The sequence below is a fragment of the Schistocerca piceifrons genome, chromosome 5, assembly GCF_021461385.2.
Source record: "Schistocerca piceifrons isolate TAMUIC-IGC-003096 chromosome 5, iqSchPice1.1, whole genome shotgun sequence".
Classification (NCBI taxonomy): Eukaryota; Metazoa; Arthropoda; class Insecta; order Orthoptera; family Acrididae; genus Schistocerca; species Schistocerca piceifrons.
The window spans coordinates 189,146,323-189,172,923 of NC_060142.1; the positions used below are offsets into that span (position 1 = coordinate 189,146,323).

General features: G+C 40.4%; 1 protein-coding gene across 1 annotated transcript in view; it reads right to left on the reverse strand.

The window, feature by feature from the left end:
* Nucleotides 1-3,474: 3,474 nt before the first annotated feature.
* Nucleotides 3,475-26,601, reverse strand: part of LOC124798184 (neuferricin) — a 50,046-nt gene continuing 26,919 nt past the window's right edge. The window contains exons 2-4 of the mRNA XM_047261471.1: nucleotides 23,911-24,051; nucleotides 23,646-23,832; nucleotides 3,475-3,717 (exon numbers count right to left, since the gene is read on the reverse strand). Coding sequence (XP_047117427.1) covers nucleotides 3,540-3,717; nucleotides 23,646-23,832; nucleotides 23,911-24,051 — 506 coding nt within the window. The 3' untranslated portion in view covers nucleotides 3,475-3,539. The remainder of the gene's footprint in view (nucleotides 3,718-23,645; nucleotides 23,833-23,910; nucleotides 24,052-26,601) is intronic.

The window sequence follows — 26,601 nt, forward strand, 5'->3', positions numbered from 1 at the left end:
CCTACCATAGTAGTACAAGTTTATATGCCAACTAGCTCCTTTTATAGATGATGAAGAAGTTGAAGAAATGTAATACGCAATAAAAGGAATTATTCAGACAGTGAAGGCAGACGAAAATTTAATAGTCACGGGGGACTGGAATTCGACTGTAGGAAAAAGAAGAGAAGGAAAATTAGTAGGTGAATATGGAATGAGTGTAAGTTATGAAAGAGGAAGCTGCCTGGTAGAATTTTGCACAGCGCCATAGTTTATAGGTTATGAATTGTAGATTAAAACTGAAGAAATTGCTAAAAGGTGGATATGGGACCTGGATAAACTGAAAGAACCAGAGGTTGTAGAGAGTTTCAGAGAGAGCATTAGGGAATGACTGACAAGAATGGGTGAAAGAAATGCAGGAGAAGAAGAATGGGTAGCTTTGAGAGAGAAAATAGTGAAGGCAGAAGAGGATCAAGTAGGTAAAAAGATAAAGGCTGGTAGAAATCCTAGGGTAACAGAAGAGATATTGAATTTAATTGATGAAAAGAGAAAATATAAAAATGCAGTAAATGACTCGCACATTAAAGGAATAGGGACATCTCAAAAATGAGATCAACAGGAAGTGCAAAATGGCTCAGCAGGGATGGCGAGAGGACAAATGCATGGATGTAGAAGAATATGTCACTAGAGGTAAGATAGATGCTGCCTACAGGAAAATTAAAGAGACCTTTGGAGAAAAGTGAACCACCTGTATGAATATCAAGAGCTCAGATGGAAAACCAGTTCTATGCAAAGAAGGAAAAGCAGAAAGGTGGAAGGAGTATATAGAGGGTCTATACATGGGCGATGTACTTGAGGGCAATATTATGGAAATGGTAGAGGACGTAGATGAAGATGAAATGGGAGATACGATACTGCGTGAAGAATTTGACAGAGCACTGAAAGACCGAAGTCGAAACAAGGCCCCAGCAGTAGACAACATTCCTTTAGAACTACTGTTAGCTTTGGGAGAGCCAGCCATGACAAAACTCTACCATCTGGTGAGCAGTATGTATGAGACAGGTGAAATACACTCAAACTTCAAGAAGAATATAATAATTCCAATCCCAAAGAAAGTGAGTGTTGACAGGTGTGAAAACTACCAAACCATCAGTTTAATAAGTCACAGCTGCAAAATAATAAAGCAAATTCTTTACAGACGAATGGAAAAACTGGTGGAAACAGACCTCGGGGAAGACCTGTTTGGATTCCGTAGAAATTTTGGAAGGATTCCATAGAAATTTTGGAACATGCGATGCTATACTGACCCTACGACTTATCTTACAAGATACGTTAAGGAAAGGCAAACCTATGTTTCTAGTATTTGTAGATTTACAGAAAGCTTTTGAAAATGTTGACTGGAATACTCTCTTTCAAATTCTGAAGGTTGCAGGGTCAAATACATGGAGTGAAAGGCTATTTACAATTTGTACAGAAATCAGATGGCAGTTATATGAGTCGAGGGGCATGAAACAGAAGCAGTGGTTGGGAAGGGAGTGAGACAGGGTTGCAGCACTTCCCCGATGTTATTCAATCTGTATACTGAAGAAGCAGTAAAGGAAACAAAAGGAGAATTTGGAGTAGGAATTAATATCCATGGTGAAGAAATAAAAACTTTTAGGTTTGCCGATGACATTGTAATTCTGTCAGAGACAGCAAAGGACCTGGAAGAAGTGTTGAACAGAATGGACAGTGTCTTGAAAGTAGGATATAAGATGAATATCAACAAAAGAAAAATGAGGATAATAGAATGTAGTCAAATTAAATCAGGTGATGCTGAGGGAAATAGGTTAGGAAATGAGGCATTAGGTAGTAGATGAATTTTGATATGTGAGAATCAAAATAACTGATGATGGTCAAAGTAGAGAGGATATAAAATGTAGACTGGCTATGGCAAGGAAAGAGTTTCTGAAGAAGAGATATTTGTTATCATCAAGTACAGATTTAGGTGTCAGGAAGTCTTTTCTGAAAGTATTTGTATGGAATATAGCCATGTATGGAAGTGAAACAAGAACGATAAATAATTTAGACACGAAGAGAATAGAACCTTCGAAATGTGGTGCTACAGAAGAATGCTGAAGATTAGATGGGTCGATCTCATGTAACTAATGAGAAGGGCATGAATAGAATTGGGGAGAAGAGGAATTTGTTCCATAACCTGACTAAAAGAAAGGATCTGTTGGTAGGACCAGTTCTGAGGTATCAAGGGATCACCAATTTAGTATTGGAGGGAAGCGTGGGGGGTAAAAATCGTAGAGGGAGACCAAGAGATGAATACAGTAAGCAGATTCAGGAGGATGTAGGTTGCAGTAGTTACTTGGAGGTGAAGAAGCTCGCACAGGATAGAGTAGCATGGAGAGTTGCATCAAACCAGTCTCTGGACTGAGGATCACAACAACAACAACAAGTGCTCCTCATTTGCAAGTCAGTTAAATTAAAAACAGGACAAGACTGGTTAAAATCCACACACACACACACACACACACACACACACACACACACACACACACACCAGTAAAAAAATTTAAAACTTGCCTTTTCTTCCAACTGCAAACTGCAAGATGCATCTGTTGAGCTGAAATGGAAATAAAGAGTGCTGTGCTGGACTTCCTACTGTGGAAATTATACTATGATGGCAATGGCAAAGTGAAAAGCATTCACAGTATTTCATAATGATACATGATTACATTGACATAGTTGTCTTAAAAAGTTGGTTCTTCAAGTAGTGTTGCACATCTTTTCTATAAAAAGACACAGTATTTTACAATACTGTTAATGTATAAAATCCTGTTGTACAGCCACTCAAACAGTGAGCAGTCAAAGAGCTTGCTGGTTTCTAGTAACCAGACCATGTCATAGATGACTATTTTCTTAAAGGTTATTTCTGAGGCCACTCGTTAAGGAAAACTTATGTCACAACAGCGGCATGTCTGGTACTTCTGTTTTTAGTTTACAAACCAAAATAATTTCTCTCCACAAGTTGGGAAATCAACCTGCCTGTCTTTTTGTCATAAAAATTTTTTTAGGAGGTTTTCCTTTGACTTAGTTTGGAAGTCTCATAATGTACTGTACTAAATTCAGTAAAGACGGTGTGTAGTAACACAAGCCTCAGGCTGTACCTGCAGAGCTCATACATTAGTATAATCACCTGCGGATTTAAAATGGAGAGCCAACTGTTCACATAGCAAATAGTTCTTAAGACAATTAATTTTGAACTGATGCTAAGAAAATAATTTAATTTAAAATGTAAAAGTAATTAATTTTCTTATTGTTGTCGTTCCTAAAGGTAATACACCAATTTTGAACACTTTCACCACCATACTTGGAAAATAAATAGCTCTTCGCGGGCAAAAACAATCTATAGCTGCATTGTACTAGGACCCAGCTTTCCAAGTCCACTGACGGGCATAGTTGTAAATATCACAATAAAATATTTGGCCACTGAACTCCGTAAGAAAGTTCATCTAAAGGGATAGTTTATACAAAAACATGCTTGGAATGTTATTCATCACAAGTAACATACATCAACTCTTTATATGACAACTAGTGGCATGTGGATCACAGTCCTCATATTCTCGAATATTGCCTAACATTGGCAATGTTTCTGCCGCCTGCATATTTATGCAAGCACATCTGTAAGCCGAGGATCCAGGTTCATAAAACTGTCTTGGCGAACCAACCCAGTCCCTTTCAATGCCACCACTGGAACAAAAAGGGCAATATCATAACATTTTACAAATTGTCCTAGAACAAACTTAAATGATTACAAATGTGGTGAAACCAGAAGATCTGTAAAATAACCCTTAACTTTTCCAGTATTTGGAATCAAAGGCTTGGTGCTCTGTAGGAAATGGAAATAAAGGTGGAGAAGGCATTCAAGGATAACATGGAATGTGGCAGAACATCAGAAGCATTAAAGAAACGTACATGATGCCATGAACAGATTCCAGCTAAAGTGTATCACTTAATCTGCGGTCAGTTCAGTCATTCCTTTTATCACACTCCTCCAAAATAAAACAGGGTGACAGATCAAAGGAAAAGATACCCAAAAATAACAAACTTGGAGTCCCACAGGAACATATGAAATGTATTGCTTTCAATTAAACCACACAAAGTCTGCTCATTCATTACACAGCACTTCCAGCAAATTAATGGCTACAGTCTTCTTGGGTTCCTCCAGATGTATTGTCATTGTTGGGTTTGGAACTTTCCAAATTTGCCATTCTGTGCAGATATTATTATAGAAAAGAAGTCTCCAGGTATTCTAGTTGGTTGTTGAGACACACTGTCAGAAATGATGTGACTCCTGTTAAACTGTTCTGAGCACTCGCTTCCTCTGTGCCAGACAGTATATGTTGCCATGCAAATAAAAGTTGGTGTGCATCTTTTACCAGTTCACACTGTACCCGGCATTTCATCGGCTACCCTTTTAACTAGACTATGAAGAAAGCAGAGACCTTGATTCAGTTCGACTTGTGTGATGACAATCTCAGACATTTTAAATTGAAGTACCAAAGTAAACCTTTCAGCTTGTGTCTTTCATGTGACCATATAAGAAACATGTCACCAACGTAACAGGTGAAAGTGTCAGTTTCTCAGTATGTTTCCAGGGATGCTTCTTTGATGTGTTTCATACACATATTGGTCTCAACGGGTAGGGTGAACTGCTCATGGACACTCCATCAGTCAGTTCACAGTACATCTTGTCAAAAAGAAAATATGAAGAATTTCTGAGCAATGACAATCGAGGTTTCCTGTAGGGATGCTCTGGCATAAAGAAAAATTAAGCTTAAACTGACAAAGATCTTTCTGAGGCACTGCATAAATTTCATGGAATTATGAAAATGACTTTCACATTTCCCAGGCATTTAAGGTAATTACCTAATTGATATTCAGCCTTTATGCTCATAAATATGAACACAATTTTTTAGTTCAATGGACTTCACTCACACATTAATATTTTTGAGTGGTTCTGTGGAGCTACTGTTGCTATCATTGAGTAGCACTGGGCTTCACAGTTGCCAAGGACACAAAAGACGACTCTTTTAAACTGGTCCGAAACATACTGCACCATCCTCGTGTTTTGCATAATTTGTGTTCTTTCCCCTGGCAACATATTACTTAACACTCTTTTTGACCACATGAAACTGCTACATACAACCAACTGTGTAATGGAGGTCTAAGTAACCTGCATTCTCAGTGCAGTTCAGTAGAGTGCTGAGTTGATATACACCACAGTAACACCATTAAAACATTCAGTTATCCATTCGGGAGACACAAAACATGGAACATCTGCCTCATATTGATAGCCTGCAGTCAACATCAGCTTATGACCACTATCTATAACTAGTGTCTCTTGGGTACACTGGGAAGTGTGCAATACAAATGTCCATTGACTTTTGGAGACAGCTGGGTGGGCTATGTCAACCCAACAGAATGCAATTGTCTTCCCATGATCAATGTGGCCTCTGGGCATTCATTACAAACAACAGTACTAATGCCCCAGAAAAACTGTGCATGAAGAAAATGGAATGGAATCTGTATCAACGGCATTGAGTTCTCTTGACTAACAAGATGCTTGACGACTGTTGTAGAAAAGTGTGGCAGCAGCTAGATACCAATACACATCTCAGATGTATACTCCTACAGGATCATCAGACCGATGGGGTACTCTTGAGGGCAATTTCAGGGCTGTGCAGTATTGAGACACGATCCTACAATCTGCTGTTCAGTCCTACAGTACAGGGTTCATCCATCAAGACAATTATGCAGACGCAGACTTCATCAAACTTGTTGACACCTCCCTCCAGCAGGCAGGACTCAGCCAAGTGGAATTTTTTAAGTGTCTGTTCGTATGACTCAGACTATTCGTCCACGAGACTCAGAGGGCCATGGACATGGGTTCCCAGGTAGATGCCATGTTTCTTGACTTCTGCAGGGCATTTGATACAGTTCCCCACAGTCGTTTAATGAACAAAGTAAGAGCATATGGACTATCAGACCAATTATGTGATTGGATTGAAGAGTTCCTAGATAACAGAATGAAGCATGTCATTCTCAATGGAGAGAAGTCTTCCGAAGTAAGAGTGATTTCAGGTGTGCCACAGGGGACTGTCGTAGGACCGTTGCTATTCACAATATACATAAATGACCTTGTGGATAACATTGGAAGTTCACTGAGGCTTTTTGCGGATGATGCTGTAGTATATTGAGAGGTTGTAACAATGGAAAATTGTACTGAAATGCAGGAGGATCTGCAACGAATTGACACATGGTGCAGGGAATGGCAATTGTATCTCAATGTAGACAAGCGTAATGTACTGCAAATACATAGAAAGAAAGATTCTTTATCATTTAGCTACAATATAGCAGATCATCAACTGGAAGCAGTTAATTCCATAAAATATCTGGGAGTAGGCATTAGGAGTGATTTAAAATGCAATGACCATATAAAATTAATCATCGGTATAGCAGATGCCAGACTGAGATTCATTGGAAGAATCCTAAGGAAATGCAATCCGAAAACAAAGGAAGTAGGTTACAGCACACTTGTTCGCCCACTGCTTGAGTACTGCTCACCGGTGTGGGATCCGTACTAGATAGGGTTGATAGAAGAGATAGAGAAGATCCAACGGAGAGCAGTGCGCTTCATTACAGGATCATTTAGTAATCGCGAAAGCGTTACAGAGATGATAGATAAACTCCAGTGGAAGACTCTGCAAGAGAGACGCTCAGTAGCTCTGTACGGGCTTTTGTTGAAGTTTCAAGAACATACCTTCACCAAGGAGTCAAGCAGTATATTACTCCCTCCTACGTATATCTCGTGAAGAGACCATGAGGATAAAATCAGAGAGATTAGAGCCCACACAGAAGCATACCAACAATCTTTCTTTCCACAAACAATACAAGACTGGAATAGAAGTGAGGACCGATAGAGGTACTCAAGATACCCTCCACCACACACCATCAGGTGGCTTTCAGTGTGTAGATGTAGATGTAGAAGTGTGCTGGTTGTGGTGATAGATAATGTGAATCCTTACAATTACATAACATTCTGTCAGAAGTGGTAATAAATGTGTATTGTGAAGAAAATAGGATGTAGCAGAATAGCCTTGTCAAACTATGATTTGACCTGCGCAAAATTGCTTTACAAACACCTGAATTGGTATTCACCTCAACAATTATTACTTTTTAACACATTCAGAATCAGACAAAATTGGTCCATGAGAAACACCTAAAAATCAAATTCAAAATGGCGGCCTCTATTCAAAATAATTTTGTTAGTATAAAATTAAACGTTTTAATGTGTTATTTTAGTGGCTGTAATATTTGAGTAACATTTTCTCATTTCAGGTAAAGTTTACTAAATATGGCTGCTGCTTGACAGTACAGAGTGCACATAAAGTCTGGGAACACTTTCAATTATTTATTGCACTAGAACCAAACATTGTACAGATATCAAATATGCGTCATTTTGAACAGAAACCATGAAACTTCTTCTATTTTTTTTTTTTTTCCTCATGTATACTGCCAAGCGTAATTTGGTAATTTGCCACTAGTCAGCGCTAGTCGCAAACATGGCAAGTTCAGGTGCAGAGCGAGCTTTCTGTGTGTTGGAGTTCATGAAATGGCCTCCCCGATCACCAGATCTCACTCCGTGTAACTTTTTTCTGTGGGGACGCATTAAAGATCTGGTGTATGTACCGCCTTAACCACGTGAAGTAGCAGAGCTCTGGGAGGGAATATGGGAAGCGACTGCTACAGTCGACAATGCCATGCTGGAAAGGGTATGGCAAGAATTCGATTACCCTATTGACATCTGCCGGGTCACTCATGGTTCGCATATCGAATGTTTGTAACAAAAACTTTCAGAGTTTCTCTTCAAAATGCAATATGTTTGACATCTGCAAAACATTTAGTTCTTGTGCCATAAATAATTGAAAGTGTTCCCGGACTTTATGTACACCCCGTATTGTAGTATTTGCAAAAAAATATTTCAAAGGTGGTCAAGAGGCAGTCACACTAACGTTGCAGGCTGGCGATAGCATAAACGCAGCCAGTAAATACCAGGGAAGTGATGTCTTAATAAGTGCTGGAAACAGTGTGCATGTGTCATCTCGAAAAACTCACACTGGTAAGAAAAGCAGAGACATACTGAATAAACAACAATTGCCCAGTAATACCTACATGTATTTAAAAGACAAGTGTCCATTTAGCTGAAGGACCATTTTTTGCCCCAACTGACTGCTTGTTTTGTCGAACTAATGTGGATTTTTTTTTTCCCTTCAAAATACAAACTGAAATTAGATCAAGTTAAATTATGAATGTTCATATTTGCTGAACACTTCAAAAAATGCTGTGAGGAACTCTGTCATGAACAGTCTTATGTGATAAAATTACACACAGAATATTTTCTTTCAGATCTGCATGCTCCCAACTGCATCTACCACCATACATATTCTGCAAACTTTCATAGTGCGAAATATATTCATCTAGAATATGCATGTATCAAACATTTCTCAAAGAAGCAGAAACAAGGTTGCCCAATCAACAACAACAAGAAGTAAACTTGCTAAAGACATGCACTTACCTTGAACCTAATGACGAGGAGCAATTGTCCAGAGTCAGGCGCATAGTTTTTGCAATATCACTTATTTAATTGTTAAGGGATTTGTTCATATCTGTCTATTATGAAAAAAAATTATTTATACTTATCACTAAAAATTAAAATTATTTTTATGTTCTTTAAAAAAATCTGTTATTTAAATATAACTTCTATACCTACACTGACATTAAAGGCTTGTTTTTATTACCCAAAATATTACAAAATATCTTCAAACTAAGTAATCAATAGTTCAAAAAACAGGAAAGTTTTTAATCTGATTTTATGGTGCTTTCCCACAGTCCAAATTTTGACTTCAATCACATGAGAAGCAATTTTGCCCAGGTTTATGGTTCATATTTTCACAATATGGTTGGACTAGAAGCATTGTGGGCTCCAGTAGGCAAGAATAATACTTTGCTGTATAACACTTATATATTAATTTTAAGTTCTTGATAGGAGTCATTCCAGCTGGGGTAACTCATGGAGTGAATAGACACAGGAGGATAAATAATTTGGTATAAAACAATTTTTACTCGAAAGGGAAGTTTCATTACATCAGAGCAACAGGCATGACATGATAAATCTATGGAACATCAAGGTATTCATGGAGAAGAAATTCTACCAACAGGCTAGTATGATTTAAAATTCTGTTTCAGATGTACTGAGAAAGGTGTGTGAGTGAAAAATGGTAAGACAAAGGAAGGCTGTTTCTGGAATGTTGGTTTGGTATGACTGAAGAATAAGAAGAGGGTTCGGAATTGGTGTGAGAAGTGGTTCTTTTGGTATATAGGGAGGAATAAATTAGAATGTAAGGTGCAAATTATGACTTAGTGGCACTTGGAATCTTCAAACAATGGAGCTCAGGTTAGGAGTGGCAGGAACTACTACACACATCGAAAAAAGTTTTGCATCACCTTGGTTCTGAGAGTTCTGGAACCTGTACAGAAAATTGGAATAGAGATCAACATACACATCATTTCTGCCCTTTCTATTGCTCTTGAAAACCACACATTTCCTGTTGTACCACCATACAGCAAGACCTTCAGAGCTGGTGGTCCAGATTGCTGTACATGCCGGTACGTTTAGTACCCAGTAGCACGTCTTCTTGTATTGATGCATGCCTGTATTCGTCGTGGCATACTATCCACAAGTTCATCAAGGCACTCTTGATCCAGATTGTCCCACTCTTCAACAGTGATTCGGCGTAGATCCCTCAGAGTGGTTAGTGGGTCTCGTTGTCCATAAACAGCCCTTTTCAATCTATCCCAAGCATGTTCAATAGGGTTCATATCTGGAGAACATGCTGGCCACTCTAGTCGAGCGATGTCATTATCCTGAAGGAAGCACATTCACAAGATGTGCATCATGGGGGACGTGAATTGTCATCCATGAAGACGAATGCCTTGCCAATACGCTGGCGATATAGTTGCACTATTGGTCGCAGGATGGCGCTCATGTATCATGCAACCATTATGGCGCCTTCCATGACCACCTGGAGCATATGTCGGCCCCACATAACGCCACCCCAAAACAACAGGGAACCTCCACCTTGCTGCACTCACTTCACAGTGTGTCTAAGGCATCCAACTTGACCGAGTTGCCTCCAAACACGTCTCTGATGATTGTCTGGTTGAAGGCATATGCGACACTCATCGCTGAAGAGAACATGATGCCAATCCTGAGCGGTCCATTCTGCACATTGTTGGGCCCATCTATACTGTGCTGTATGGTGTCGTGGTTGCAAAGATGGACCTCACCATGGACTTCAGAAGGGAAATTGCGCATCATGCAGCCTACTGTGCACAGTTTGAGTCGTAACACGACCACTTGAGGCTGCACGAAAAGCATTATTCAACATGGTTGAATTGCTGTTAGGGTTCTTCTGAGCCATAATCCCTAGATAGCGGTCATTCACTGCAGTTGTAGCCCTTGGGTGGCCTTAGCGAGGCATGTCTCTCTGTATTTCCTCCAGGTCCGAACAATATTGCTTTGGTTCACTCTGAGACACCTGGACACTTCACTTGTTGAGAGCCCTTCCTGGCACAAAGTAACAATGCAGATGAGATCAAACCATGGTATTGACCATCTAGGCATGGTTGAACTAGAGACCATACGTGTCATGTACCTCCTTCCTGGTGGAATGGCTGGAACTGGTCAGCTGTCAGACACCCTCCATCTAAGAGGTGCTGCTCATGCATGGTTGTTTACATCTTTGGGACGGTTTAGTGACATCTATGAACAGTCAAAGGGACTGTGTCTGTTGATACAATACCCACAGTAAACGTCTATCTTCAGGAGTTCTGGGAACTGGGGTGATGCAAAACTTTTTTTTATGTGTGTATGAACCTAATAGTGAGAGATCAATAATAGGTGCACCCCATATCTAAAGAATTAAATATCTTACTTGCCCCAGGAGTGGTTGTGGATAAGTATGTGTGTTCTGTGAAGAGTCATAACAGAAGCTTGTTCCATGAGCGTAGTAATGTACCTGTAAATTACAGTAGATTGTAGGTGAATCCTTGAATAACCTTGTCTGATAGTTGCTGCTGATGTTTTTGTTGGTGTCTGCAGTCCGAAAACTGGTTTGATGCAACTCTCCACACTACTCTATTCTGTGCAGGCATCTTAATCTCCAAAAAATGACTGCAACTTATACCCATTTGAACCTGCTTACTGTATTCATCTCTTGGCCTACCTCTACAATTTTTACTCCCTACACTTCCCTTCATTACCAAGCTGACTATTCCTTCATGACTCTGGATGTGTCCTATAATGGATCCCTTCCTTTAGTCAAATTGTGCCATAAATTCCTTTTTTCTTCAATTCAATACACCACCTCCTCATTAGTTACTCAATATATCCATCCAATCTTCAGCATTCTTCACTAACATCACTCTTCAGACACTTTTATTTTCTTCTTTTATGAATTCTTTACCATCCACCTTTCACTTCAGTGCAAGACTATACTCTGCATAAATAGCTTCAGAAAAGACTTACTTAAATTTTCATTAGATGCTAACAAATCTCTATTTTGCAGAAATGCTTTTCATGCAATAATCAATCTCCATTTTGTATTTCGTCTACTTCGAAAATCGTCAGTTATTGTCCAAACAGCTTAACTCATCTACAACTTTTAATGTCTCGTTTCCTTTTAAAATTCCTTCAGTATCACCTGATCTAACTCTACTACACTCCATTACCCTTGTTTTACTTTTGCTGATATTCATACTATGAGCTCTTTTCAAGACACTTCCCATCAACTGCTCATCCAAGTCCTTTGCTGTCTCTTCAAAGATTTTATTTCTTCTAACTGAACTTTAATTCCTTCTTCAAAGTTCTTCTTGGTTGCCTTTACTACTTGCTCAATGTACAGACTGAATAATTAACAACAGGGATAGGCTACGACCCTGTCTCATTCCCTTCTTGACCATTGATTCCTTTTCATGTTAGGCGGTTGCAAATTTTGTAGAGAAGTTTGTAGGCTATATTTATGTTTATTATTATTACTACCTTCTTCTTCTTCTTCTTCTTCTTCTTCATCTTCTTCTTCTTAAAGGAAAGGTGGTTATAGTTTTGATGGAGAGACATTAAAAATTGGCAATGAATGACCAAAAGCATGGTTAGTACTGAATTACTGAGTTACAACTAGGCATGGATCTAACTGAACCATTCTACCAAACATATTTAAATAACTTAAAAAATATATGTAGTGCAATTAATGTCTGAAATAGGGACTAGTGATACAATGTTCAAGCAAGAGTGGAGGAGAATGCTGTTACAGTAGTGCATCTCCCACAGTGAGGGAATATTTTTGGCACTGTAAAAACAAACATCACATGCTTAAGCTTAGGGATGTTGTTGTTGTTGTGGTCTTAAGTCCAGATGCAGCTCTCCATGCTACTCTATGCTGTGCAAGCTTCTTCATCTCCCAGTACCTACCGCAACCTACATCCTTCTGAATCTGTTTAGTGTATTCATCTCTTGGTCTCCCTCTACGATTTTTACCCTCCATGCTGCCCTCAATACTAAATTGGTGATCCCTTGATGCCTCAGAATATGTCCTACCAACCGATCCCTTCCTCTAGTCAAGTTGTGCCACAAATTTCTCTTCTCCCCAATTCTATTCAATACCTCCTCATTAGTTATGTGATCTACCCATCTAACCTTCAGCATTCTTCTGTAGCATCACATTTCGAAAGCTTCTATTCTCTTTTTGTGTAAACTATTTATCGTCCACATTTCACTTCCACACATGGCTACACTCCATACAAATACTTTCAGCTTAGGGATAAGTGGAACATAATCACAAGTGCCTCCTGAATAGCCAATAATTTTGATAGCTAGCCTCTTATAACCGACAAGATTGGTGGAAGAAAGTGCTAACCTTCAAATTAATTTAATTGGATATCTATCCAATTACATTATATTGTCAAAAATTGATTATTTTCATTGTTATAATCTTCAAATTAATAATAATCAGTCTCATCATACATCTGCCATGGTATAAGCTGCACTGCATCCAGCTGACAAGTGGTTCCATTTGAAAAGTTAGAAAGCATTTGCTGTCTACATACATTGTTTTGCCTTACTATATTAATGTTCTTTTCTTTGGATGAAAACTGTGGCATGCCACAGGGTCACCATAGCAGTGACATCGAAATCTTGTAATTGAGTAAACAGATGGATGTAATCGTGATGCAGATCCTGTTTACACACCATGAAATTCATCTAATGTTGAAAATATTGTAAGTGTGGCTTAGCATTACATTGCCACCAGTCCAACCTCAAAAGGTCGATATACATAGCACTTGTTTACATTTCGGAGAATTCTTTAATGTTAGCAATATATAAATTTAATGTATTGTATACCAATGAATGCATGTACTGTTGTTACAGTCCCTGGTTCATTTTACCTTGTAACAATAAAAATAACCTGTAATGAATTTGTTTAAGGGTTAGCACTGTTCAGGCCCTAATGTTAAACACTGTGTGTTAGCACTATTTTTAATTCTGTTTTATTCTTTTACGAATGTTTGTGCATTTATTTTTAGGAAGGAATACAGTCTTGATTCACTGAAATAGAGGTAGATAGCAAATGAAAATTTCAGAGGGGTGAATGAAAAATGTCAAGTGAATGCAGACTTTTTAAGTATTTCACTCTAAAAAAAGAGACAGAGAGGCAATTCCCAGCAAGAAAATATGATGGACCACATTCTACTAATAGAGAGAGGGGGAAGAGAGAAAGGGGGGGGGGGGGAGAGGGGGAGAGGGAGAGAGGGAGGGGGAGAGAGAGAGAGAGAGAGAGAGAGAGAGAGAGAGAGAGAGAGAGAGAGAGTTATTTGCTACTATGCTGAAAACCTTCAAGTGAATAATGAAGAAAACTAAAACCTAAAATTGCTTTCGTAGTGCTGCAACTGCACTTAACAAAAACTCACATGGTTTCCTCCTGTGTTTTACTTTTGTGTTTTTTGCAACTCTTCACCATAAATTCATACCCATAACATCAATGCTAAAAATTCCCCAATTTTACATTTCTTCTTAGTAAAGTTTACCTCAAGTCTAAGTTCTTACTCAACATCTCACTTGACTTCATCCCATTTTCTTCCTATTGACATATGATTCGCACCACGAGTGGTGGCAGAATTAAGAGAATATTTTAGGCCATTGGGGAGAGGGGAGATGGGAGAGATAAAAAGCTGACATTACCCATGATTGGTGTTGCCAGCGCAACTTGCAACATTTCGCTTCACTGTGCAATTATGATACAACTACTGCTAGGTTGCAGCAGTAATGGAAAAACAAGACAGTTGACGCGATGTGTTCTGGACTGAGCCAATGCATGAAAAAAAATGAAATGAGCGTATGGCATCGTTGGCCGGGAGGCCTCTATTCGGGGAAGTTCGGCCGTCAAGTGCAAGTCTTATTTCATTCGATGCCACATTGGAAGGCTTGGCGCCAGTGATGAGGATGAAATGATGTTGAGGACAACACGATACCCAGCCCACGAGCGGAGAAAATCTCAAACCCAGCAAGGCATCGAACCCAGGCCCGCTTGCATGGGAGACAAGCATGTTACCACCCAGATAAGCAGGCGGACTTTTTGCATGTATTTCTGATTTACTGTATTCAGCAACAGTATCAATCGTCAATCTTTTAAATTCAGACACTGAGTCTTGAAAAATATGCTCGATCATAACTGGGGAAACGTTGCCCATTTCCGGCTAGTGAACTCTTACTGGTTTGTGACCTGTTAAGCCATACAATAGCCAGCGCAGCCACCACACCACACTAACACATATAAAATGAGCTCACCTACTGGATGTGTGGAGAGGGGGAGTGGCCCTTCAGTGATGGGCATGCAGATAGCGTGAAAGCATCTTGTGAAATGTTGAAAATACACTTTTCATGCAGGTGACATGCTATGACAGAGATATCACATGGAAATAGAACAAAGGTTTTGCAATAGCATATTTTAATGACTTTCGTGTTCAAATTTGACATGATACAGTTGCAACAACTACATACACTAACCATGTATGTAGTGTATATGCTTTACACCACACACAACACACACTGTAGAATGTAAACACTGGTAGCAGTGATAGGGGGCATGAATCGAAACTGTAGCACCTGAACTTCCTTTCAAATTTACATTTTACACAATGCACAGACATTCATGGAGCCCACTTCTAATAAGCTTGCAATGTCAATTGGGAAAGTAAACTTGTTTTTTCATTTCTCTGTTTCTCTCATCAAGCCTAAAATAACACTTCAATGGTGGTGAGCATATGAAGTGCAGCTCATGAGAAAAGCAGTAAACAATAACAGCAATGGGGACAAAGTATGTCATTAAGTAGATGTCTGCATTTATGCTTATGGTTTAACCATTTAGTTGCTCTGATGTTTTGGTTTGAACAACATATTCATCAATTTTTACTTTTTTCTGGGCGAGAACAAAGGACGATTGCTGAAAAACGTGTTTTGAAAATACAATTCGTAGCCATAGTATGTCAGAAAACAGCTCGATTACCTTGTACTCCGACCAAATTCAATTTTTTGATGGGTTTTTACTTGCTGTTATACATCTATGATTTTTTAAGAACTGATGAAAGTCATTACCACAAATTATTGTATAAACATTCTACTGCACATTTTATTTCCTTCCTTAGACAGGTTTTATAAAAATTATTGGAGAGGACTACAATTTTTAATTATACATGCCGATTACATGTGTTTTTGCTCGTGTATTGTGGGGTTTTAACATTTTCCTCAATTCTGCATTTTCATCAATTTTAAGTCTGGACCGCAAGAAAATGTAAAATAGGGGTTTCACTGTATTCTATTTTCTTATGTTTAGCTTCTCTAGTGTACTAATCTCTGATGTAAGATAGTAAAAATCACATATCTGCTCTCAAAACTTTTCTAGGTATTGTTTTTTTTTTTAAATTAAATGTCCTTCACCATATTGCTATGACGGATAAAAACTATAATGCAGTTGACACCCACACGTCGTTCACTACAACAGCCAATAACTCAGATGGCAAACATACAGTGGAATGTAAGTGGTTAAAAAGAAAGGGTGTTCAGTCAGGAAAAGGCGAACCATCGTAGGTTGGTGAATGAGCACAAAGTGGTGGAGGATCACCACATAACAAATGGTGACAGCTAAAATAACAGTGCCCAATATGCAGCCTAGCTAAAATTATCTCCTCATGGTGAGAGCACCGAGATGAGGTCGGCCAGGCAGCTGGGGAAGGTTTAATTCCCTGGAGCTTGTTCCCATGAAGGGATGACCAGTTGCGATGAAAAAATGACACCACCTGCTGACAGACAGTATCACAGAGGTCATCAGAAGGAATAGAAGTATAAGCGGGCTGAGGTAGGAGGACTGCAGCCTTGGCAGCAGCGTCGGCGGCCTTGTTTCCTGTCAGACCAATGTGACCAAGAATCAACATAAACATCACAGTGGCTCCATCAACAGTGAGCAACTGGAAGCTTTCTTGGCCCCATTGCATTAAGGGATGGACTGTGTTCATCACACAGAAGCTCTGAAGGGCAGTGAGAGAATCGAAGCCAATGACACAACTGAAATGCTTGTGTTAACGGATGTACTGTGCGGCCTGATACAGGGTAAAGAGCTCTGCTGCAGATACTGAGCAGTGTTCCGGAAGCCAATACCAAAAATGGTCAGTGCTAATGACGAAGGCATACCTGACATCACAGTCAGTCAGAGATCCATCAGTGTACACGAAGGTACTATCGCTAAGTTCTGTGCAAAGGTCAAGAAACTTAGAGTAGTTTCCTTAGGAAGTGACTGAAGTCAAAGGTAAACAGGGCTACTGCACAAAACCAAGGTGGAGATGGGTTCACACTCATTGGGAAAGTAGCCGGTAGTGTGAAGTTAAGCTGCCAGAGCAATAGCGAAGGTGACCCCCAAGAGGTAACAGAGAAGAGGGACATGCCCCATACTGGCGGTCAAAGGAGTCATTGAAGAAGGGAGCATAGGATGGGTGGCCAGGCATGGCAGACAAACATCACCTTGGTATGACAGGGGTAGTTCAGCAGCTTCTGCATACAGACACTTAACCAAGCTAGTGTAATAGGCACCACTGGCCAACAGTTTCCACGATTGTGGATTATAATTTAGATGGCGTAAGATTAACGGACATGCAGAAGCATAAACAAAACACCCACATTCTAGTTTCGAACGGACAAGGGATTGGTACAAACGTAGGAGGGTGCTCCAATTTGTTCCCCAGCAAGTACTGCTGAGGACGCACAGGATGATGAGGAACCGGGTATAGTGGACTGCCAGGTAAAGGAACAAGGTAGTTTCCTATCAAGCATGAGCCCCAGGGATTTTGTAGTTCCAGCTAGCAGAAGGGCGACACGCCCAAGATGTAAAGATGGTATAAGAAAGCCACTGTGCTGCCAGAAACTCATACAAATGGTTTTGTCAGTGGAAAAGCAAAAATCATTGTCAATGCACCACGAGTAAAGACGATCGAGACACTGCTGAGGACACCACTCAAGGAGACAAGTCCATGGGGAACTCCAATAGATTGCAAAATCATCAACGAAAAGGGAGTCAGAGATGCCCAATGGGAGACAGGCTATAATACGGTTGTTGGCAACAGATGCTCAGGACGGAGCCTGCAGGCACTCTGTTTTCCTGGCTGAAGGTGTCCCACGAGGCCAAACTCAAATGTACCTTGAAAACTGTCTTCTAAAAATTCCCAAAGGAAATGGGGCAGAAACCCCACTTGTAGAAAGTACGGAGGATACCAGTCGTCCAGCATGTATAGTAGGCTTTCTCCAAATAAAAAAACACAGCCACAGTCAGGGATTTCCACAGAAAACCATTCATGACATGGGTTGACAAAGTGACGAGATGGTCAGCTGCAGAATGGCATGCTTGAAATCCACACTATGCAGAGGTTGATAAATTGTGAGACTCCAGCCACTGTACCAGCCAGGCATGAATCATATGTTCCATCACCTTGCAAACAAAGCTGGGAGAGAAATGGGGCATTAGCTAGACGGAAGATGTTTATCCTTACCGGACTTAGGTATAGGTACAACAGTTGCTTCATGCCAGCACCTGGGATATGTGCCATCTGCCCAGATATGATTCTAAGTATGGAGGAGAAAGAGCTTGCCCACAAGAGAAAGGTGCTGCAACATCTGAATGTGAACATTTTCCGGCCCTGAGGTAGATTGTTGGTTGTTGGTTGTTTTTGGGGAAGGAGACCAGACAGCGAGGTCATCGGTCTCATCGGATTAGGGAAGGACGGGGAAGGAAGTCGGCCGTGCCCTTTGAAAGGAACCATCCCGGCATTTGCCTGGAGCGATTTAGGGAAATCACGGAAAACCTAAATCAGGATGGCCGGACGTGGGATTGAACCGTCGTCCTTCCGAATGCGAGTCCAGTGTCTAACCACTGCGCCACCTCGCTCGGTCCTGAGGCAGAAGATCAGGATTAAGTGAGAGCACGATCTAGCTCCCACATAGTAAAGGCAGCATTGTAGCATTCCCAATTCTGAAAGGAGCCTCCTCCACTGATTTCTGGTGTAGGCAGGGTGATAGTGGGTGGAGCTCAAAATCTCTGCAAAGTAGCGGCCCAAAGTGTTGGATATAGCAAAGGGGTCCACAATGACACCATCTGCTCCAGTCAGGCCAGAAACTGGGTAATGGACTTGGTCCCAGAGAGCTGTCAGGGGTTGGCCCACATGATAGAAGAAGGGGTGGAACTCTTAAAAGAACTAGTAAATAAAATCCAGCTAGCATTTTTGCTATACTGAATAATGTGACGACATTGCGCACACAACTATTTATAATGAATTAAGTTTGCCATCGTAGGAAGGCCGAAGTGGACCGGAAAGGAATTTCAAGGTGGTCACAAGGTTTCAATTACGTTTCCTGGAGGCAGAAAACATGTGAACACTGCAATTCCAAGAGCAGCTGCAATTCATCCTTGTTGGATCTAATGCCGTGAAATTCCATTGGAGGAGTCATGAGACGGAAATGGAACTAGGGAAAAAATGAAGGGTTGTCAACTCAGCAGCTGCCAAGTGCCAGCCTTTGAAGACTCACTGCTACAGGGTGCAGAGGCTGGAGATTCTTGCTCCATGATATCTACATAGGCTTCAGCATTCTCACTGGGTTGGTGTGTGGATTCCAGCGCAAAAAAAAAATTGTGGTGCGCACTGGTGAAATGGAGGTTGGCCAGGTGAGCGTATCACACGACAAGACCACTGAAGAGGATCTCCAAGTTGGCCAAGGAAAAGACCATTTGCCTTTGTTTGATTTCTTGGAACCTTTGCAGTTAGCAGATAAAGACTCAGATGTTTGTTGGCTGGAGGGACACAAAAAGTCTTTGGGGGAGCATTCCTCACGTGTTTTCTGGCCTCCCGGTTATGTAGCAGGTGATTTCGCTTCCAGAGGTGAAAATTTGGGGGCTTGTTGCACATCTGGAGCAGCAGCAGATGGCGATGCTACTGTGACACTGGGCAATTTTACAATTGTGGTGCTTAATTTGAGGTAGCAAGTCTGCATGGACATGTGCTTTGTGGAGTGAGGTGTAGCAAGAATTGTACTGTAAGTGCCAGATGGTAAAACACAGGGCTTTCAATTAGCCAATAACTTGTGAGACACATGGTAAGGCACTTTTTCCTTCACCCAGATCTCCTGGATGGTCCGTTCATCAAGATACAAGGGACATTCTCGAAATGAGGCAGCATGGTTGCCATTGCAACTGATACAGTGGGGATAAAGAGACGGACAATTGCCCTCATGAGCAACCCTACAGCATTTGGCTGTGGTTTGACATGACATTGGAGTGTGTTTGTAATGTCGACACTGGCACCAGCACATCGAGTTTGGAATGTATGGTCAGACCATGATGACCTCATAGCCTGCTTTGATCTCTGATGGAAACACTATTCTATCAAATGTGATAAAAAAGAATGCATGTAGGCACTAAGAATGCATCAATCTTGTTCATGATCCAATGGGCTGCAGTAACACCCTGATCAGAGAGGTAAGTTTGAATTTCTCCCTTGGTCAGACCATCAAGCAGCCTAGTGTACCTAACACCACATGCAAAATTCAGTGTTCAATGGGCCTCGACATGAACAGGATAGCCATGGAGAAATGAAGCTGCAAGCAATTGTTGTGCTTGAGAATCACAATTAGTCTCCAAAAGCAAAGTGTCGTAGCATAAACGAGAGCAAGATTTCACAGGGTCACCAACTGAATCGACACCTCTCTGAACAACAAACAGATTAACCGTAGCAAAGGACTGATATTCTTCAGTGCATGATACAGCGAGGAACTAAGGTGCAGCAGCTGGATAAGTCTTGGAATCTTTATCCTCATTCCATTTATGTTTAACAGAAGTAAATTTAGATGGTGATTGGCTCATTACGAGAAAATTCCCTGTGATTGCCAGCATCTCTGTTGGCGCATTCCTTCCAACTGCCCCCTCCTCCCTCCAACCCAGAGGGGGCTCACCTGTCACCTGCCTTAGGTGATAGTTCACTCCTCAGGTCACACCTCTTGAACTCCTGACAGAGGGACCAAATGGCAATTTGGGAAGGTAACAGCTCAAGCAATCACCCCTCCCTGGACCTTGCCTGTATCAGGGATACATGCAGAACCTACCTCTCAACCTCGGGCTGGGAATTACGTGTTACCCAGTAACCAGTTACGCATCAGATGCATTGGCTGGCCTTCAGGGTGCACAGGGCGGAAGAAAAAACAAAGAGGAACCTCACATTCTGAAGCGGAGAAAGGTTAGGAGATGGAGAACAAAGAAAAAAAGAAAGAAGAAACAGCAAAGGGATGTTATGATGTCAGGCTACTGAAAATTCAGAACACATTCCTGAAAATATTCCAGATATGTTCCCCAAGGGAGGAGAAAAAGAATAGCAGAAGGATAGACATGCAGCATGGAAGGAAAAAGATGCTGCAAAGGCTGGAGCCTGGTGGTAGCCAAGCACGAACTCACCACATAGTGGTGAGCCCCCTACGGGTTTTTTCTAGGTACTTTTTGATGAAGATAATGACCTACAATAGTGGGGACAATGTTACAAGTAAAGGATTTTGTGGGATTATTAACAATTTTTAGCCTGCATGGCACATCAAATATCTAAAAAATAATGTAATAATTTGCATAAAAAATTACGAAGAACTTGATTTTGATACATGATTCACAACTTTAACCAAACATATAACGCACAATAATGCAAAACTATGTCCTCATGGATTAGTACTTTCTTCAACCCTCCCCTTAAATTGTTCTCAGTTGATCTACTGTGGATATTGGTTATGAATGTTTAGTTCAATCCGGTAATCTGTTAATGTCCAAGGGGAAATTGATGTCACTTTGGATCTAAAGTTCCTTTCTTCTCTACAGATGCATAACACTGTTAGCTATGGCTTATGTTATTAGTAATGCAGTCATGTTTCTTCTGTACATGTATCAACTGTAGTTTTGATTTATATAAAACTGTATTGTAATGGTGAGTCAAGTTACACATTTTGGATGCACAACAACATCTACTGTAAAGTGATAATGAGTTTTATAGCGCCACATGTTTAGGCCGTAATTATAATATTTAAAGAGGCGAAAAACTGTTTCATATTACAATTAGTGTACCACATCATTAGTGTATCACATCTGATAAAAGCAGTCACTTCAGCCACTTCGTGACTGAAAAAGTTTACTTTGTAATGCACCACAAGGTGACAGCCAGATTGGCCTCTTGTGTTGAGTAAGATGTTAAATACTGACAAGATACTGTGTGTCCACAAGGTAAGTAAAAAACTTACCTCTTACCGCAATTACTCTAAGCATTGTTATTTTATAAATGTTTGTTCAATTCATTCTAATGCAAGTTCTTTGTCCCACAGATCTGATGATGCCGTTACAGAGAAATATATTGTATGGAACTATAATGAAAAGTTGCGACTAACAGAAGAGTATTTATTTATTTGATGATATCTTAGTAAGTTCAGAAGGAATCAGAAATTATTTTCTTTTATAAAGAGTAATTTCAGTTTTTTTAAAAAAAAGCATAGATTAAGTTCCTATAGTGATACAAGAGACTGGATATGAAGGAGCTCTGATACTGTCACACAAAAATTAATAAACACTTACTGTAGGAGTAAAATAAAACACTCTTTGTGGTGAAGTGCTATGGGAGAATGGTTAGAAGTTACAATTTTTATGCTATGAGACAGACAAATGATACTAAAGGAATATTCTTCTTAAGATAATGGTACAGTATAATGTTCAGGTACTACTGTGGTAGATGGTTACCTACAATGCAGCTAATTAATTATGATCAACATTATTTCTCCAATCAGTAATAATTTCCAAATTAATTAAAATTTGTGGTTGGCATAACTTATTCATTTACAGAGAACAGCACTTTTGCAGATTAATCTCACTAATTATTTAAAAGTACATATTTACAAAATGATTTGGCTGTTTATAAATAGTATGCCTCATAAATAGATGCCAAGTCCAGAGGCAGGTGATTATATTTCTAATGTTCATACATGAAGACTGCGATTTTTCTTATGTTTCATATTTCCCAGAAAACAGTCTGATGCTCAAGATCTAGTGAAGGCGTCCACCAGAAGAATAAATGCATTACAAACAAAAACTGTGAAAAATTATTGCACATGTTCCCAACCATATTCTTGTCTAGTAATCGACTTGGAATCAATGAGTAAACTTGCTGTGTAGAAAACAGGATTACTGATTTGGTAGCAAAGTAGTTTTTAACAACATGCCCCCCTTTACCATCAGTAGAATTTCTTTCAAAATTCAATTATTTATTTTTACTGGTCCTCTTTCTTGCATTTTTAAATGGCTTTTCCCTACTGTTGTCCCGTTTCCTCTCATATCTCATTTGAATTTTCATTCTACTTGTCTTTTCTCTTCCTCTTTAATCTTAGTCTGCTCCTTCTATCATTTGTGAGATGATAGCTCACATGAAGCTTACCAATGTACAATCTTTGATCTCCAACGCTACTTGGTACCTTATCTTTCACCTTTGTCCCACTCTATCTGGCACCTTCTCCTAAATCTTTGTCTCCCCTTGCCTCTACAACAGGTGTATACCTCTCAACCTGGAGTCTGCATGACCTCCTCACCAACACCACCACATTCCTTTCCAACCTACCTCCACTAATCCCTTGTTCCTCCCTAAAGGAAAAACATCTAAGAAGTTAAGTGCTGGCCATTCATTAAAATTTTAAGTTTTTCTGAATGGAATTTTCTGTTTGAAACATTAACCATGTTTCTGGATTGTCTTTGTTTCGTTCTGGTGTTTCCCATCATCTACTGACTAGACATAATTAAAAATATATTTTTTTCTTTAGAGAAGGTTGCCGCAAGTTGATGTTTTTTGCCATTATTTCATGAAATGAAATTCACTCTAGTTCAAATCACTGGAGAACAGTATGTGTGAATAAAATGTGTGAATCAGTAATCACCTATGTGCTCACAACTAACCTTCTTGTTGAGCACCAAACTCTACTTCCTGTATCATGACTCCATTCAACATTGCATGGAGGAAACATAAGCTTCAGTTTATTTGTATCAGCTTCTCTGGCTTTTGCTTGTTTGATCTTTTTCTGCACTTCACGTAAGTATGGTGTAGCTTTACCATCAGCATCATAATACCGCCCAAGGAGTTTACCTAAAAAAAAAGTGTGTTTAACAACACTAACTCCATGTAACACTGCTTACAAATTAAATATACTTATTCCTATCGCACCTTTGTACTTGTATTGTGTTTGATAAAATTTTGCCCAGTCTGATAAGCTTTTTAATTCTTCTGGTGACAAATCCAGTACTTCATCAATCAAACCACTTTCAGTGAACTCTCCAGTGACAAAGGCTCTAGATGCATCTCGTCCTGAAAGTAATTCAGAATTAAAATTTCATTGAACATTTGTGACACAGAAGTCATGTGACATTCACTCATTTGTTCATCACATTTTACTGACCTAGAGATTATTCTATCACAGCGTTGTTATTATTATTATTATTATTATTATTATTATCATCACATAACTACATTTTTATTTATCAAGAGTAACAATTATCAATGTGCTGTAAGAATAATGTCTGCTTCTGTAGCTAAATGGTCAGTATATCTGACTCACATGTGGAATACCCAGTTTCATTTCCTCGTACTACCAAGGATTCATCCTTGGTGGAAGGAATGGGATGGCCATTTTAATCATCTCGATCCTTTTATCAAATGTATCAGTACCACCAATCTCTCTGTGGAACACCAGATTATGATAACATTGCAACGCTTCCACTGCAACAAACACTGCTGCCAGGATTATGATGGTGGACCACAACAGTGCAGCTGCCCATCACCACCCCTCCGCCAAATTCTTCTGCAACTGGAAGCAGCTGTCATTTTTGCCATCACAGGTGACATCAGGGATGCCATTGTGTAGTATTGCATCAATGGCCAGTAACGCAGTTCCAGTACTAGCAGCTGCCATTGCCACACCACATCTTAGGACCTATGCAGCAGGGCACTTTTACTATCACTACTGTTGCAGCAAAAAAGGGCACTCTATGTCAAGATGCTGCTGGTCTATTAACAACAGTGCAGAATCTCTACTGTGTTGCCCAGGTTAGGTAGTGGGCACTGTATTGTTCACAGAATCTCAGTGCCCAGACCTTCACCAGTATACTCAGGAGGCAAATACACTTTTCTACTACAATCTCAGCTGCCCCTATCTCCAGCAATGTTATCTAACATTGGAGTGCTGTTGTACCATCATATGCAGTGGTGTATCCTGACAGTACCAACCACCACCAATGATACATGCTGGGAGTGTCGCTGCCACAAAGGAACTATAGAGGAGAGGGATCAGTTCAGAAAATTAAACTTGCACATCAAAAGAGAAATCTCTTCGGTTTAATTGTGCAGTCTTGTCACTGGTAGCACTACTACGAGCTGTGGTGGGGAGTATGGATTTCTTATAGTCAACAAACTTTGTTAGTCAGCTATTTCACTTATGTCTCAATAGTACACTACTGGCCATTCAAATTGCTACACCACGAAGATGGCATGCTACAGACGCGAAATTTAACAGACAGGTAGAAGAAGCTGCAATATGCAAATGATTAGCTTTTCAGAGCATTCACACAAGGTTTGCGCTGGTGGCGACACCTACAACGTGCTGACATGAGGAAAGTTTCCAACTGATTTCTCATACACAAACAGCAGTTGACCGGCATTGCCTGGTCAAATGTTGTTGTGATGCCTCGTGTATGGAGGAGAAATGTGTACCATCACATTTCCGACTTTGATAAAGGTCGGATTGTAGCCTATCGCGATTGCTGTTTATCGTATCGTGACGTTGGTGCTGGCGTTGGTCGAGATCCAATGACTGTTAGCAGAATATGGAATTGGTGGGTTCAGGAGTGTAATACGGAATGCCGTGCTGGATCCCAATGGCCTCGTATCACTAGCAGTCAAGATGACAGGCATCTTACCCGCTTGGCTGTGACGGATCGTGCAGCCACGTCTAGATCCCTGAGTCAACAGATGGGGACGTTTGCAAGACAACAACCATCTGCACAAACGGTTCGATGACGTTTGCAGTAGCATGGACTATCAGCTCGAAGACCATGGCTGCGGTTACTCTTGACGCTGCATCACAGACAGGAGCGCCTGCGATGGTGTACTCAACAACGAACCTGGGTGCACGAATAGTGAAACGTCATTTTTTCGGATTAATCCAGTTCCTGTTTACAGCACCATGATGGTCGCATCCATGTTTGGCGACATTGCCGTGAACGCACATTAAAAGCGTGTATTCGACATCGCCATATTGGCTTATCACCCGGCGTGATGGTATGGGGTGCCATTGGTTACACGTCTTAGTCACCTCTTGTTCGCATTGACGGCACTTTGAACAGGGGGAAGGATAGTGTAGTGGGGATGGCGTACAGTGAAGAGTTGCAGGTTAGATGGAGGGCAGGGGAGAGGTTGGGGGGGGGGGGGGGGGGGGGAAGTAGTGGAAAAGGAGAGAAATAAAAAGACTGTGTGTAGTGGTGCAATGACAACTGTGTACTGCTGGAATGGGAACAGGGAAGGAGGTGGATGTGTGAAAACAGTGACTAACGAAGGTTGAGGCCAGGAGGGTTACAGGAACGTAGGATGTATTGCAGGGAAAGTTTCCACCTGCAATTCAGAAGAACTGGTGTAATCAATGACTCTGACCCAGTGCTGTTTTCCTTTGATACTATTTTCTTTTGCATTACTATTCATATTCACTGATGACATCTTTGCTATCTGGATTGAAGGTGAGGATACCCTATCCACATTCCTCCAGAACCTCAACAACTTCTCCCCCATTTGCTCCACCTGGTCCTACTCAACCCAACAAGCCACCTTCCTAGATGTTGACCTCCACCTCAAAGATGACAACATCAG